Source organism: Juglans microcarpa x Juglans regia, chromosome 8S (genome assembly GCF_004785595.1).
Source record: "Juglans microcarpa x Juglans regia isolate MS1-56 chromosome 8S, Jm3101_v1.0, whole genome shotgun sequence".
Taxonomy (NCBI): Eukaryota; Viridiplantae; Streptophyta; class Magnoliopsida; order Fagales; family Juglandaceae; genus Juglans; species Juglans microcarpa x Juglans regia.
Genome location: NC_054609.1, coordinates 14,945,286 through 14,960,361, shown reverse-complemented (window position 1 = coordinate 14,960,361; position 15,076 = coordinate 14,945,286). Strand labels below are relative to the sequence as shown.

The 15,076-nt window shown below is 37.5% G+C and overlaps 1 protein-coding gene and 1 pseudogene across 1 annotated transcript; both read left to right on the top strand.

Moving 5' to 3' along the window:
- Positions 1 to 1,359: 1,359 nt before the first annotated feature.
- Positions 1,360 to 3,347, top strand: LOC121244028 (loganic acid O-methyltransferase-like). The gene is made up of 3 exons (XM_041142075.1): positions 1,360 to 1,507; positions 2,089 to 2,748; positions 2,836 to 3,347. Exons 1-3 carry the CDS (start codon positions 1,415 to 1,417, stop codon positions 3,175 to 3,177), a joined length of 1,095 nt encoding a protein of 364 aa, XP_040998009.1. The 5' UTR covers positions 1,360 to 1,414; the 3' UTR covers positions 3,178 to 3,347.
- A 1,723-nt stretch (positions 3,348 to 5,070) lies between these two features.
- Positions 5,071 to 14,288, top strand: LOC121244253 (annotated as a pseudogene).
- The last annotated feature ends 788 nt before the right edge of the window (positions 14,289 to 15,076 follow it).

Genomic DNA, 15,076 nt, shown 5'->3' with positions numbered 1-15,076 from the left:
TGCTGCTGCTGCAGCTTCTTCTTCTTCGCTCACTACTTCTTCTTGGTTATAATTTATATAATAATTAACGTGACAAGATTTGATTTGCTAAACTCAAAATTTTAAATTGATCTTATAAATTATATCATGCCATATAAATATTTTGTAAAGTGAACTTATAAATAGAATCTCTTTTGAAATAGACACTTAATCTAATGGATTGGTTAAGGCTTTTTAAATCACATGTAATTGTTTGGAAATTAACTTATTCTTAAAGTTTTTTTTAGTTGTATAGGCTAGTTGGGCCTTGTGGTTGGACCAGCACTTGAGCACTAGCATTAGTTTCTCTATATGCATATACAAAATCACATATTTTAGAGATTGATTTTGCATATTAAGAAAAACTCTTACATTGGATTATGCATTTTAAAACCAAATAATAATAAAAAATTATTTTTAAAATTATTTTTCCTATTTTTTTTTCTTAATATGCTTCAAATAAATAATTATCAAATTATTTTTTGTTGGATTACCAGCTGGTAAATTGTGAAAATTTGAGAGGATACAATCAATTCTGCAATCATCTTGATTCTTTGATAATGCAGCATGTCCAACGTCAAGCGAATCACCTTAAAAATAATGAATGCAGCCCAAGTTTTCTTGGGCACCCCTATGATTGAATGCCTCAAAACTAACATTTTTTCAACATTTAAATTTCAAAAATTCTCCATTCTAATGCAAAAAACCATGCTCTTCCAAAAATCATAAGGCTCTTGAGAAAGTAATTCCACAATAATTTATTTAAAAATAGTAACTTCACAGGCCACTTTCTAAAACAGGGATGGTGCTAGCAGGTTGTCCAATTTTTGTCGTTGGGTGTACTGTTAATTAGTACTATAAATTTGTTGTTTTTTTTTTTTAATTTTTTAAAAATATTTTTTAACATCTTTAACTATTAAAAAAATAAAAAAATATATAACTTCATTAATAGTCACTTCTTTAATCTCTAAGTAAGAAATAAAATAAACTAAAATACTGGATGATAACTTTGATAAGTAACATTGAAGGGAATAAGTAGCATTTTCCCTAAAACAATCTACAACGGTTACTTGAACCAAAAGAAAAGAAACTTCAACAGTCATCGTTTGCCAAAAAGTCTCCCTATGTCGTGTCTTTTTTTTTTTTTTTATTCTAATCTCACTATGTCGTGCCTTGGTAGCAATGAAAAGGACGTTTCCATTTCAATGCATGAGACCGAGCAGCACAATGTAAAATAAATGTAACGTCCTCATTATATATTTATTTCTTGGTTGATGATGATCTCATTATTTATGACTTAAAAAATAACGTCTTTTGAATCTATATGTATGTATGCCTACACTACAATGAGAGAGAGAGAGAGAGAGAGAGAGAGAGAGAGAGAGAGAGAGAGATTATGGCAGCAGAGCATATAAGCAAAACTTCTGAAGCATACCCAATGAAAGGTGGAGATGGTGTTCATAGCTATGCCAACAACTCCAACTACCAGGTAATCTTTTCAACATGATCACGTACGGATCGACATCTGATTATGGTCGTCTTCGTGCATGGTAGACATTGAAGTTAGAACTACAGCAACTATAGTTGCACTGAAAATATTCATATTCATATTCAATACCAAGTACAGAAACCCACAATTTAAAAAAAAAAAAAATCGATAGGTTTTGGTAGTAGGAGTTGGAGTAAGGGGAAGGAGGGGAGGAGGGTCTGTTGGGCATAAACTTTGTCTCTAAAATGACTTTGGCTCCACCAAGCTAGCTGTTTTTATCTTCTCTTGGTACAATTTCCCTTTAATTATAATCTTTTTTTTTTTCATGATTTACACCTTTTTCGTTTATAAAATATGAAATATTCTAGATGATCACTTTCCTCCCAACACGTTTAATTCTTCAAGTTGTACTTTAGATGATCAGCTGGCATATCCTCACATGTTTCATTAAAAAGATGGAATACTAATTTCCATTAGTAGCAATGGTTATGCTATTTGGTTTGTGTAGTTTTGTAGTGTGATGATGACAAGAACAAAGATTATTCAAATGATAACACTGGACAAGATTCTCTATATTTCAGAGAGGAGTCATTGATACTGCGAAAAAGCTAATCACTGATGAAATTGCAGACAAACTTGATCTCAAGAACATAGTTCTATCAAACACGTTTCGGATTGCAGACTTAGGTTGCTCTTTTGGGCCTAATACATTTTTTGCAGTACAAAACATAATCGAGGCAGTGCAGTGTAAGCGTCAATGCGAAGGATTCGATCCTCAACTGCTTGAATTTCAAGTTTTCTTCAATGATCACGCCTCCAATGATTTCAATACACTCTTCACATCTGCCCCACCTGACAGGCAATATTATGCTGCGGGTGTGGCAGGTTCTTTTTACTGTCGCTTGTTTCCCAACGACTCTCTGCACTTTGTTCATTCCTCTTATGCCATCCATTGGCTTTCAAGAGTCCCGAAATCGATGGTTGACAAAAGCTCCCCAGCTTGGAATAAAGGGGGAATCCACATCTCTGATTTAGAAGATGAAGTTGTTAAGGCCTATGAAGCTCAATATGCTGTAGATATGGATTGCTTTCTGCATGCAAGGGCTCAAGAGGTTGTACATGGAGGGTTGATTGTCCTTATCTTTCCTGGCCGTCCTAACGGAACCACCCATTCTCAAACTCCACTAACTTTTTTTTTTAATCTTCTGGGATATTCTTGCCTCATGGACATGGCCAGAAAGGTAGGAAATGATCAACCTCGTCCAGATTTTATTATCCTAGTAAAAAGATCCTTACCATTTAAATCTCTTACTTTCTCTTTGGTTCAGGGTATAGTTAGTGAGAAAAAAGTGGACTCCTTTAATATACCAATGTATTGGATGTCTCCTCAAGAGTTTGAAGCTGCTGTGAATCGAAATGGAGAATTTAGATTAGAGAAAGTGGAGAAATTGCCAGGCGTCACTAATGCTAGAGACCTTCCTATAAGCGAATTAATTGCAACTAACATTCGAGCTGTGTCAGAGGGATTGATCAAGGCGCATTTTGGGAATATGATCTTAGACGAGCTCTTTGAGTTACTCAGAATGAAAGTTGAAGAAGAACTACCCCTTGTCAAGTCATTGAGAAGCACTAATTTCTTTGCTCTTCTCCAACGCAAAGCAAAGGAATAAGAATTTTTTTTTTTTTTTTTTTTTTTTTTTTTTTTTTTTTTTTTTTTTTTTTTTGCGTTTTCATTTTGCTGCTCTTCGTGTGCTATTGATGCTACTTCCTCGTTCGCTTCTTCTTCTTCTTCTGCTGCTGCTGCTGCTGCTGCTGCAGCTTCTTCTTCTTCGCTCAGTACTTCTTCTTGGTTATAATTTATATAATTGATGTGGCAAGATTTGATTTGTTAAAACTCAAAATTTTAAATTGATCTTATAAATTATATCATGCCGTATAAATATTGTGTAAAGTGAACTTATAAATAGAATCTCTTTTGAAATAGACACTTATGTCTATAGTTTGGATATCGAAAATATGTCACTACTATTTATTATTTTATTATTATTTTTTTACATGCTTTTTACTATTATTTAATATTTTATCATTAATTTTTCCGTATTTTTTTTCTGATATTCATAGAATACCTTGGAGTACCCAACGCAACCTTAATCTAATGGATTGGTTAAGACTTTATAAATCACATGTAATTGTTTGGAAATTAACTTATTCTTAAAGTTTTTTTAGTTGTATAGGTGGGTCGGGTCGGGTCGGGTCTTGTGGTTGGACCAGCAATTAAAAGTGGGTTGTCCCTTTCCAAACCCCACCTCGGTTTTTTTTTGAAACTGAAATGACTTCATGATATTAAATACAAAGTTGGCCCTCGACCATAATAAGGGAAGAAATATAAGGAGCAACATGCAGATCCACATCTATAACTTCAGAATTAAGAAGCAGAGCTTCTCTAGCAAGTTTATGTGCTATACCATTAAGCTCCCTTTAAACATGTTGAATTCTCCAGCAAGAACCAGCCAGTAAATTGTGAAAATTTGAGAGGATACTGCCAATTCTGCAATCATCTTGATCCTTTGATAATGCAGCATGTACAACCTGTAGTGAAATCACCTTAAAAAAATAATGAATGCAGCCCAAGATTTCTTGGGCACCAATGGCTCAAAACTAACATTTTTTCAACATTTGAAATTTCGAAATCCTTCATTCTAAATGCCAACAACCATGCTCTTACAAAAACCATAAGGCTCTTGAGAGAGTAATTCCACAATAATTTATTTGAAAATAGTAACTTCACCAGGCCACTTTCTAAAACAAGGATGGTGCTAGCAGGTCGTCCAGTTTTTGTTAGTACAAATTTGTTGTTCTTTTATTATTATTATTATTATTATTTTATTTTAAATATTTTTTAATATCCTTAACCATTAAAAAAATATACAATTTTATTAATAGTCAATTCCTTAAGTACTAAGAAAAAAAAAGATTAAAATTATCAAGCGGTAGCTTTGAGCGGTAACATTGATGGGGTTTATAAGTAGCATTTTCTCTAAAAAAATTTACAATGGTTACTTGAACAGAAAGAAAAGAAACTTCAAGAGAGGGTCATCGTTCGCCAAAAGAATAATACTACTATACTCTTCCATTTTGCCACCTTATTTTGACCATTGATGCATTTATTTTTTTTAATTTTTTTCTTTTATTTATTGATTAAGTAAGTGACGATTAATGTACCGATATTTTTTTTTATATTTTTTTAAAAATATTTAAAAATATTAAAAAAATATAAATAAAAAGAAATTAACAAAATGAATTTTGCTTAGGTGGCCTAGCAGCACTCTTGCCAAAAAGTCTCACCATGTCGTGTCTATCTTGGTAGCAATGAAAGGGACCTTTCCATTTCAATGAAAGGGCCCCATTTGCCGAGCAGCACAATGAAAGAACAGATTTAAATAAATGTATCGCCCGCGATCATTATATATTTATTTCTTTGTTGTTGATCTCATTATTTATATAACTTAAAAAATAACGTCTTTTGAATCTATATGTATGCATGCCTACACTATAATGAGAGAGAGAGAGAGAGAGAGAGAGAGAGATTATGGCAGCAGAGCATATAAGCGAAACTTCTGAAGCATACCCAATGAAAGGTGGAGATGGTGTTCATAGCTATGCCAACAACTCCTACTACCAGGTAATCTTTTCAACATGATCATGTACGGATCGACATCTGATTATGGTCCTCTTCGTGCATGGTAGACATATAACTACTGAAACTATTGTTGCTCTGAAAATATTCATATTCATATTCAATACCAACTACAGAAACTGTTGAGATACTTTACCTTAATCTAAGACTTGCCATATGTAAAATAATTGACCCCTAATTTTAGGAGATTCTTTTATATATACTTTCCATTTATTTGTCCTCCAATTGAGATGTAATTATTTCATGCAATTTGTAATTTAATATAAACCGAAAATACTCACCACTTTACAAGTGTGGTGGTTTTTATCAAACTCTCTTATGGTATCACGAGCCGAACTGGATTAGCATCCCTTGTTCGATCCTTTCATCCTCCCACCTGATGGCTATCGAATCCTCCCCCACCCTTCTCCCTTTCAACACCTTGATTCACATGGTCACTATCAAGCTTTCTTCCAACAACTATCTCCTACGGAAGAGCCAACTCCTTCCCCTTCTTGAGAGCAAAGCATTATTGGCTATGTTGATAGAACCATTGTGCCGCCACCTCGGCTTGAACTAGCCGACTCTCACACGCCAAATGAAAAACACTTGGCTTGGAAAGCTGCTGACCATCACCTCCTTAGCCTACTAGTTTCCTTTCTCACCGAGGAGGCCATGGCTGAGGTTGTTGGCCTCTCCACCGCACGTGAGGTCTAGCTTGTCTTGGAGAACACGTTCAACCACCGTTCGAAGGCCCCGAATTCCACCTCAAAGATGATCTCCAGTTGATGAAGCACGACACCCGTTCTGTTGTTGCCTATGCCCAAGCCTTCAAGGCCCTCTGTGACCAACTCCATGCGATTGGTTGGCCTGTTGACTACATCGATAAGGTGCATTGGTTTCTCTGCGGCCTCGGCTCCGATTTCTTGAGCTTTTCCACATCACAAATTGCCCTTATGCCTTTCCCCTGTTTTTCCAATTTGGTCTCTAAAGTTGAGAACTTTGAGATTTTTTAGAAGTCCATTGAGACTTCTGCTCCTCCTACTGCGGTGTTCACCACCACAAATCGCGGTCTCGAGCCATCGAACTAGAGGAACTTCTCCTACAACTCGCATGGCCGAACCAATGGCAATGACCGAACTTCTTCAAACAGAGGCTGCTCCCACTCTGGTCAAGGGCGCCGCCCTCACCGCTGCCAAATTTGTCAAATGGATGGTCACTTCGTCGATCGGTGCAACCAGCAGTATGCACACAATGAGTCTAGTGCTCATCTTGCCGAGGCCTTCACTGGTTCATGTTCTCTAGGTGAACATGAGGCCTTTGATTGGTTTTTGGATACTGGGGCTTCAGCCCATATGTCCACTGACCCATCCATTTTGGATCGGTCTAGTCAATATATGCGTAAGGACTCGATAATTGTGGGGAATGGTGCCTCACTACCCATTACACATACTGATATCCTCTCTCTTACCCCAAATATTCATTTATTAGATATCTTGGTTGTTCCTCACCTCATAAAAAATCTTCTTTCAATTAGTAAATTAATGTTTGATTTTTCTTTATCTGTTACATTTGCTAATAACATTCTCATTATTCAAAATCGTCAAACAGGAAGGGTGGCAGCAACCCGTAAGAGAGATAGAGGCTTATATGTGCTAGAGCGTGGCAACTCCGCTTTTATCTCTATCCTTAAGAATAAATCTCTACATACTTCATATGATTTACGGCATGTTCCTCTTGGACATGTGAATTATTATGTTATTTCTTATTTAAATAAAAAGGACATCTTTATCTTACATCTTTATTGCACTCTTGAGCATTGTGTAGTATATGTCAACTTGCAAAAATCATTGTTTGCCTTATTCAAGTAATGAACATAGGTTGTCTCATGTGTTAGATCTTATTTATTGCGACATATGGGGCCCTTCTCCCATCAGATCAAATTTGGGACTCACCTATTACGTTCTCCTCATTAATGATTATTCACGGTTCACTTGGCTTTATCTTTTGAAATTCATATCTAACTTTTATTATGTTTTCACTCAATTTTAAAAATTTGTGAAAAATCAATAATCTGCTCGTATCAAGATTTTTCAAAGTGATGGCAGGGCTGAATTTACTAGCAATTGCTTCAAAGCTCATTTTCGTACCTCCGACATTCATCATCAACTTTTCTGTCCATATACACCTACCCAAAATGGTCACGTTGAATGAAAACACCGCCATGTGACTGAGATCGGCTTGACCTCTCTTTTCCACTCACCATTCCACTACACACCATTATGCTATGCTTAGTTGATCCTCACTTCCTTAATCATGTCTGTCAGTTGAAGAAAGCTCTCTATGGTCTCAAGTAAGCTCATCGTGCCTGGTTTCAGCGCTTCAGCTCTTTTCTCATTCAACTTGATTTCTCTTGCAGATGTGCTAACACTTCTCTATTTGTCTTTCATAAGCAATCTGACATTATCTATTTGCTAATTCTTTATATTGATGACATTATTGTTACTTGCAACAACTTATCTCTTCTTAACAGCTTTACTTGTGAGCTCAATTCTGAGTTCGCCACTAAGAATTTGGGTCCTCTTAGTTACTTTCTTGGCTTTGAAGCTTCGCCAACTGCAGATGGTCTTTTTATCAGTCAATTGAAATATGCACGGGATATTCTTACTCGAGCTCAGTTACTTGATAGCTAACCTGTTCATACTCCCATGGTTGTTTCCCAGCACTTGCCTGCTGATGGTCCTTTGTTTTCAGATCCCACTCTTTATAGGTCTCTCATTGGTGCACTCTAATACTTGACCATCACGTGCCTCGACATTGCTCATATTGTCAACTTTGTCAGCCAATTTCTGCATGCTCCAATTAAAGATCATTTTCTTGCTGTTAAGCGTATTCTTCGCTATGCCAAAGGTACCCTCCATTTTGGCCTTACATTTTGCCCATTTGCTACTCATGGTGCTCTTGTTGCTTACTCTGATGTTGACTGGGTAGGTTGTACCGACACTCGTCGTTCTACTTCTGGCTACTATATTTATCTTGGCAATAATTTGGTTTTTTAGAGTGCTAAGAAGCAACCTATTGTATCTTGTTCCAGCTGTGAATCTGAGTATCGTGCTCTTGCGCACACTGCAGCCAAACTTTTTTGGCTTATGCATCTCCTTTGTGACCTCCAGGTAGGGGTGCTACCCACCCTCGTAGGGGGCGGGTAGCACCCACCCCGCCCCCGCATGGGCGGGGGGTCAATTTGTTAATCCGCCCCCACCCTCGGAGTGTGGGGGCGGGGGACCCCGTCCTGGATGACGGGGTGCGGGTGGAGGGGGTCCTCCGTCCGCCCCCCAGCACCCTACTGGGCCAAAGGCCCAGAAGCGATTTATGGGCCATTTTTGGCCCAGAAACCGCTGAAATGGGCCTAAATGGCCCAGAAACAGCTTCTGGGCCATTTTGGGCCCATAAAAATAGAAATTTTTCTTTTTTTTTTTTTGAAAAAAAAGAGTTTAAAAAAAAAGTTACATGAACCATGAATGAAAATAATATATACATACACACTTTTATATAATTAAGACTAATGAAGTACTACTTTAGACTACAAGTCTACTACCTAATAAACTAATAAATAATAATAATAACTAAGCTATTACAAAAATAAAATGGAAAGTCTAAATAATTACAAAATTACAAAGAAAAAAGTGTTCAAGGGACATTGTATCAACATTACAAAATTACAAATCAAATACATAATACATACATTTGATTCAAAATTCAATATTCTAAGAAATTAATAATCTAAAAAAAAGAGGCGAGCTGTTTGGGTCTTTGACTGTGACATTGGGGCGGCCGGATGGGTAGTCTTTGACTCTTTTGAGGCTTGAGCACATATTCATATTACAGTAGAGGTAGACATCGTCTGAGTCGTCTCATGTGTTGCTACAACAATCAATACTAAAATTAATACTGATGAAATTGAAATGAATATAAATAAATCAAAATAATAAAATAAAAAAAATAATTACCAGATGGTCCAGATCCAGACTGATCACCACCCTCTTTGTCTGTCTCTTTAAAATCTAAAACATCCGGAACATAAATATCATTTCCCATCGTCCAACTCTGTGGCCTCCACAGTTGTAGGAGACAATGAACTACGGAAATAATCTAATATGCGCCCTCCGGTACTAAAGGTAGACTCTGAGGCAACGGTGCTAATAGGGATGACCAACATACAACGGGCAATCTCAGAAAGGATGAGATATTTCTTTGATGCTGCCTTCCACCATCCTAATATGTCAAAATCATCATCATCTTGAATAAGACCCATTGACAAATAATTGTCTAACTCTGAAACCACTTCCGTAGATTGATGGACTAGTGTGGGATTATGTGCGAGGGTCTTAGTCCATGCCAATCTATGCTTCTTTGTTGCCCCGGTGTTTGGAGGAGGTGTTGGAATATGTGTAGGTGTAGTAGATGCAGTACCACCCTTAATTGCATTAAACTCATCATAAAATCTATAAAGGGTATCTCGGGCCATCTCACCAATAAGATCAGTCCATGCCTGATCATACGCAAGTCCCAAACCATATAACATGCCCGAAATTTTTAGACGGGGATAAAAAATAGTAGCCACATATAACAAAATATTTAGTCTAGTCAAATCTCCCCAATACTTGTCAAATTTGACCCTCATGGTCAATGTCATCCCCCTCATCCTTAGATTGAAACCCCTACACATGTCGTATAATTCTTCTTTCACCCTACATATTTGTTGACAAAATTCATAGGATGTAGGGTGCAAAGAAGCAGATAACTTTAACGTGACATCATAAAAAAGCCCAAGAAAATCAACAAATGTAGCAACTACCTCCCAATCATCATCATTAGGCAATCCTAAACCCCCATGCTCATCAAAGTATTTGACATATTGAATGTCTTCATCACCCAATAATTGAAAGGCTTTTTTATATTCTTGGGCCGCCTCCAACATCAAGAAGGTTGAGTTCCATCTAGTAGGAACATCAGTACAAAGACCCTTATTTGATGTTATGCCCACATTCTTCTAAGCAATCTTGAATTTCTCCAATCTAGAAGGAGAAGACCTCACAAATTTCACAGCCAGTCTAACTCGTGCAACCGAGTTATCAACATATTTTAACCCCTCAGTCACAATTAGATTCAAGATATGTGCAGAACATCTAACATGCAAATATTCACCACCCAAGAATGTCTTATTTGCCTCTCTAAGATAAGTCTTCAGATATCCCAAGGCGACATCATTAGATGAGGTATTGTCAACCGAAACTGTCAAAACCCGTGTCAACCCCCACTCCTTTATTTAGGCCTCTGAAGCCTTCCCAACTGTCTCACCCTTGTGATAAGTTATTTGACAAAAATTAATAATCTTTTTATGAAGAATCCAATCAGAATCAATGAAATAGACAGTCAAAGATATATAATTAAAATTTTGGATAGAAGTCCAAGTATCGGTAGTGAGGCAAACTACCAAACCCGCCAATTGGCCCCTCAAAACATCTTTATCTTTCCAGTACATCTTTTTAATATTTTTTGCCACAGTGTGGCAAGAAGGAAGCGTAAATCTAGGTTCCAATTCTTGCACAAATTCTTGGAACCCTCTCCCATCCACAAACTGAAAAGGTAGCTCGTCTATGATAACCATACGAGCTAACTTCCTTCTACACTCATCAGCATTATATTTTGTAAACCCCTTAAACGTTGGACCCCTACTACTCCCATCCGCTATTTTCTTCAGTCCAATTTCTAGTCTTGATTGACTCTTCTCCAGTAAGGATCTTAATATTGGACTCTTCTTGCATTGTTCCTCTAAATGGACCTTTAACTGAGATGTACCAGGTTTCCTATAGTGACATCCATATATTTTCTCACAATAATTACATTTAGCTTGGGGGTTATTGGGGTCACCACCCTCTAGTTTGGTAAAATGAGACCAAACTACGGAAACAGTTTTCTTGCTTTGTGTGGGCTTAGGGGCGGGGCAATGTGTATTCCCACTCCCGGGGGTTGGAGTAGGATTAGGTTCTGGGGCAGGAGTACTGGTAGGGGCAGGGGTACTGGTAGGGGGTGGGAGAGCTATCAGTAAAATCCCTTTGAGAAGACATTCCTGATTCCACAACACAATAAAAAATAATAAAATCAATCAACACACGACATAATTCCAAACATGCACTTATCAATCACATTATTATTTCCATTAACATTGGTTTCTAAATAAACTTAATAGTTAATAGACTTATCTTTCTTCACATAAACAAGCCATATTCATATATAACTGTTTTATAAACAAGCCATGATAAAATGGCGCCGTTTCACTTTACTTATGGATTTTTATATATATATATATTATATAATTTTAATTTATATATATATATATATATATATAAAGCGGGGTGGGGGAAAAGCGGAGCGGGGCTTCTCCCCCTCCGTCCCCCACCTCCGCAGCTTCCCTCGGCCGAAATCCCTGCCCCGCATGGACGGGGGCGGGGCGAACGGGGCAGGTCAGCGGGGTACGGGGCCCCGCTGCCCACCCCTACCTCCAGGTTCCCATTCCACAACGGCCTCTTCTCTTATGCGACAACAAAAGTGCCATTTTTTTGAGCTCCAATCCACTTTCTCACAAGCGGGCCAAACATGTTGAATTAGACTATCATTTTTTTTGGGAACTTGTTGTCGCTGGCAAACTTCACACGCAGTGTGCCCTCTCGCCTACAGATTACCAACATCTTCACAAAAGTGTTCCTTGATCTCTTTTTGAATTTTTTCGATCCAAGCTTCACGTTCATTCCAATCTGATGCTCAGCTTCCCCGGGTGGGAGGGTGTTGAGGATACTTTGCCTTAATATATGGTTGCCATATGTGACATAACTGACCCCTAATTCTAGGAGATTCTTTTGTATATACTTTCCATTTATTTGTCGTCCAATTGATATGTAATCATTTCATGTAATTTGAAATTCAATATAAATGGAAAATACTCACCACTATACAAGTGTGGTGGTTTTCATCATACTCTCAAAACCCACAAAAACAAAAAAAAAAAAAAAAAAAAAAAAAAAAAAAAAGAAAAGAAAAAAAACAATAGGTTTTTGTAGTAGGAGTTGGAGTAAGGGGAAGGGGGGAGGAGCGTCAGTTGGGGCATAAACTTGGTCTCGAAAATGGCTTGGGCTCCACTAAGCTGTTTTTATCTTCTTTTGGTGCAATTTCCCTTTAAATATTATCTTTTTCTTTAATTGATTTACACTTTTTTCGTTTGTAAAACATGACATGTTCTAGATGATCACTTTCCTCCCAACAAGTTTAATTCTTCAAGGTGTGCTTTAGATGACCAGTTGGCATATCCTGGCATGTTTCATTAATAAGATAGAATACTAATTTACATTAGTGGCAATGGCTATGTTATATGGTTTATGTAGTTTTGTAGTGATGAACACTGATGATGACAAGAAAAAAGATTATTCAAATGATAACATTGGACAAGATTTTCTATATTTCAGAGAGGAGTCATTGATACTGCGAAAAAGCTAGTCACTGATGAAATTGCAGACAAACTTGATCTCAAGAACATAGTTCTATCAAACACGTTTCGGATTGCAGACTTAGGTTGCTCTGTTGGGCCTAATACATTTTTTGCAGTACAAAACATAATCGAGGCAGTGCAGTGTAAGCGTCAATGCGAAGGATTCGATCCTCAACTGCTTGAATTTCAAGTTTTCTTCAATGATCACGCCTCCAATGATTTCAATACACTCTTCACATCTGCCCCACCTGACAGGCAATATTATGCTGCGGGTGTGGCAGGTTCTTTTTACTGTGGCTTGTTTCCCAATGACTCTGCACTTTGTTCTTTCCTCTTATGCCATCCATTGGCTTTCAAGAGTCCCGAAATCGATCGTTGACAAAAGTTCCCCAGCTTGGAATAAAGGGGGAATCCACATCTCTAATACAGAAGATGAAGTTGTGAAGGCCTATGAAGCTCAATATGCCGAAGATATGGACTGCTTTCTGCATGCAAGGGCTCAAGAGGTTGTGTGGAGGGTTGATTGCCCTTATCGTTCATGGCCGCCCTAATGATGCCCTACATTCTCAAACTCATGTGAATATCCTATATGATCTCTTGGGGTCTTGCCTCATGGACATGGCAAGAAAGGTAGGAAATGAAATGCTTGCCTTTAGTTCTTATCATTCATGCCTCTTTTGATTATGATCGAATTCTTTTGTTTCCTTCTCTTAATTAATTAATCCGCTCATAGGAAGGAATGATAACCCTCTTGATTGATAGAATTATATGGATACCCTCTTTCAATCCGTCCTATTCGGATTCCAACTAGAGACCTAAAGATGTCTATTAGGAATCATCGCACTACAGTATCCTTTTTCCTCAGTTTAAGGAAAGTGCTAATTTTTTTTTTTATTTCCATTTTGAGCTGACTGTAATTCTAAATACAATCGTGAAATGGGTAAATGCCGCGTAATTCTCATGTTTTATTCACTTTTTTTAAAGTGATTACGTGGTGATTGCACAATTCACAGTTGCAAATATCTTTTCTCGATAATAATAATAGCATAACATCGAATTATATAAAGATGATTGGTTTTTGTTGTGCAGCCACTGGATTTAAACTTGTTGCTGCATTTGGAATGCACAAACATGGTTTGTTCTTACATCTGCATTTGCTATTTTATTTGGTTCAGGGGATGATTAGTGAGGAAAAAGTGGACTCCTTCAATGTACCAACTTATTCCATGTCTCCTCAAGAGCTGGTTGTAGCTGTGAATCGAAATGGGGAATTTAGTGTAGAGAGAATTGAGAAGTTGGCTCGTTTTACAGAAACTAGCAACCTCCCTAAAAGCCAAATATTTGCATCTCACTTTCGAGCTGCATTGGATGGACTGATCAAGGAGCATTTTGGGGATGTGATCTTAGACGAGCTCTTTGAATCATTTAGAAAGAAACTTGAACAAGAGTTCCCCCTCATCAAGTCAGGGAGATCCATTAATTTCTTTGCTCTTTTGAAACGCAAAGCAAAACACCAGAACTTGAAGGTTTATGAAAAAGGACTCCAGTATGAACATTGAAAGCCAATAATACCGTATAACGTATGTCTGGTGCACTGATTGGAATCTATCTCTCTATTGAGTAGTGCTAATCTTCACCCTGAATTCATTCTTCATTCACACCAGTTGAGGTGACACAGTTTAAGTTCATATGCTGACAACTTATATTGAAAGTCAGTCATATTAATAGGTGGGATTCGGAATGACAAAATTTAAAATGAAAGAATAAACTTTTTCCAACCTACTCTGTTGCAATAGAGATGAGCAAGTATCGCATGGCATGTACAGTTTGTTGGGAACTTTACATTCTCTGAATTTGTTGAATATTTCATTCTCTAAGGTCATCCATGGTGACATCTTCACCAACTCCCTTCAATCACATGAAGCTACTCCATTGTGAATTTGCCATGTTCATGATCACCCTTGACTCTAGCCTTTGTACTTAGTCGGAGTGAGATTCAACTTTTTCGACTCGACTTCGATTAAGTTGGAGTCCAATCTCGATCTTCAACTCCCCCTCCGAAACTTGCAAAATCCGCCCTGTGTCGATTGTGATGAAAATGTCTCCGCCTCCATGATCTCTACCACCATTTGTGAGGAAGAAAAAGATCTCCGCCTCCATGATCTGATCTATCACTACATCACGGTGCATGCGTTGCATTCTTATTTGGTGGCACTAGGTTTTGAGGACACTGTCATTAGTTTATTTGACAGAATGTGGGCTAAAAGATAAACCTTACAAACTTTTGGACCCACTATTCGACAAGCAAGTGGGTCGACAGCATACTGCCAGAAAAAAAGAAACACAA

Excerpts from the sequence above, each read along its gene's own strand:
- LOC121244028 (XM_041142075.1), top strand. The coding sequence starts at position 1,415 with ATGGCAGCAGAGCATATAAGCAAAACTTCTGAAGCATACCCAATGAAA. Across the intron at positions 1,508-2,088 it reads CCAACAACTCCAACTACCAG|AGAGGAGTCATTGATACTGC; the intron begins GTAATCTTTTCA and ends TCTATATTTCAG. Across the intron at positions 2,749-2,835 it reads TCATGGACATGGCCAGAAAG|GGTATAGTTAGTGAGAAAAA; the intron begins GTAGGAAATGAT and ends TCTTTGGTTCAG.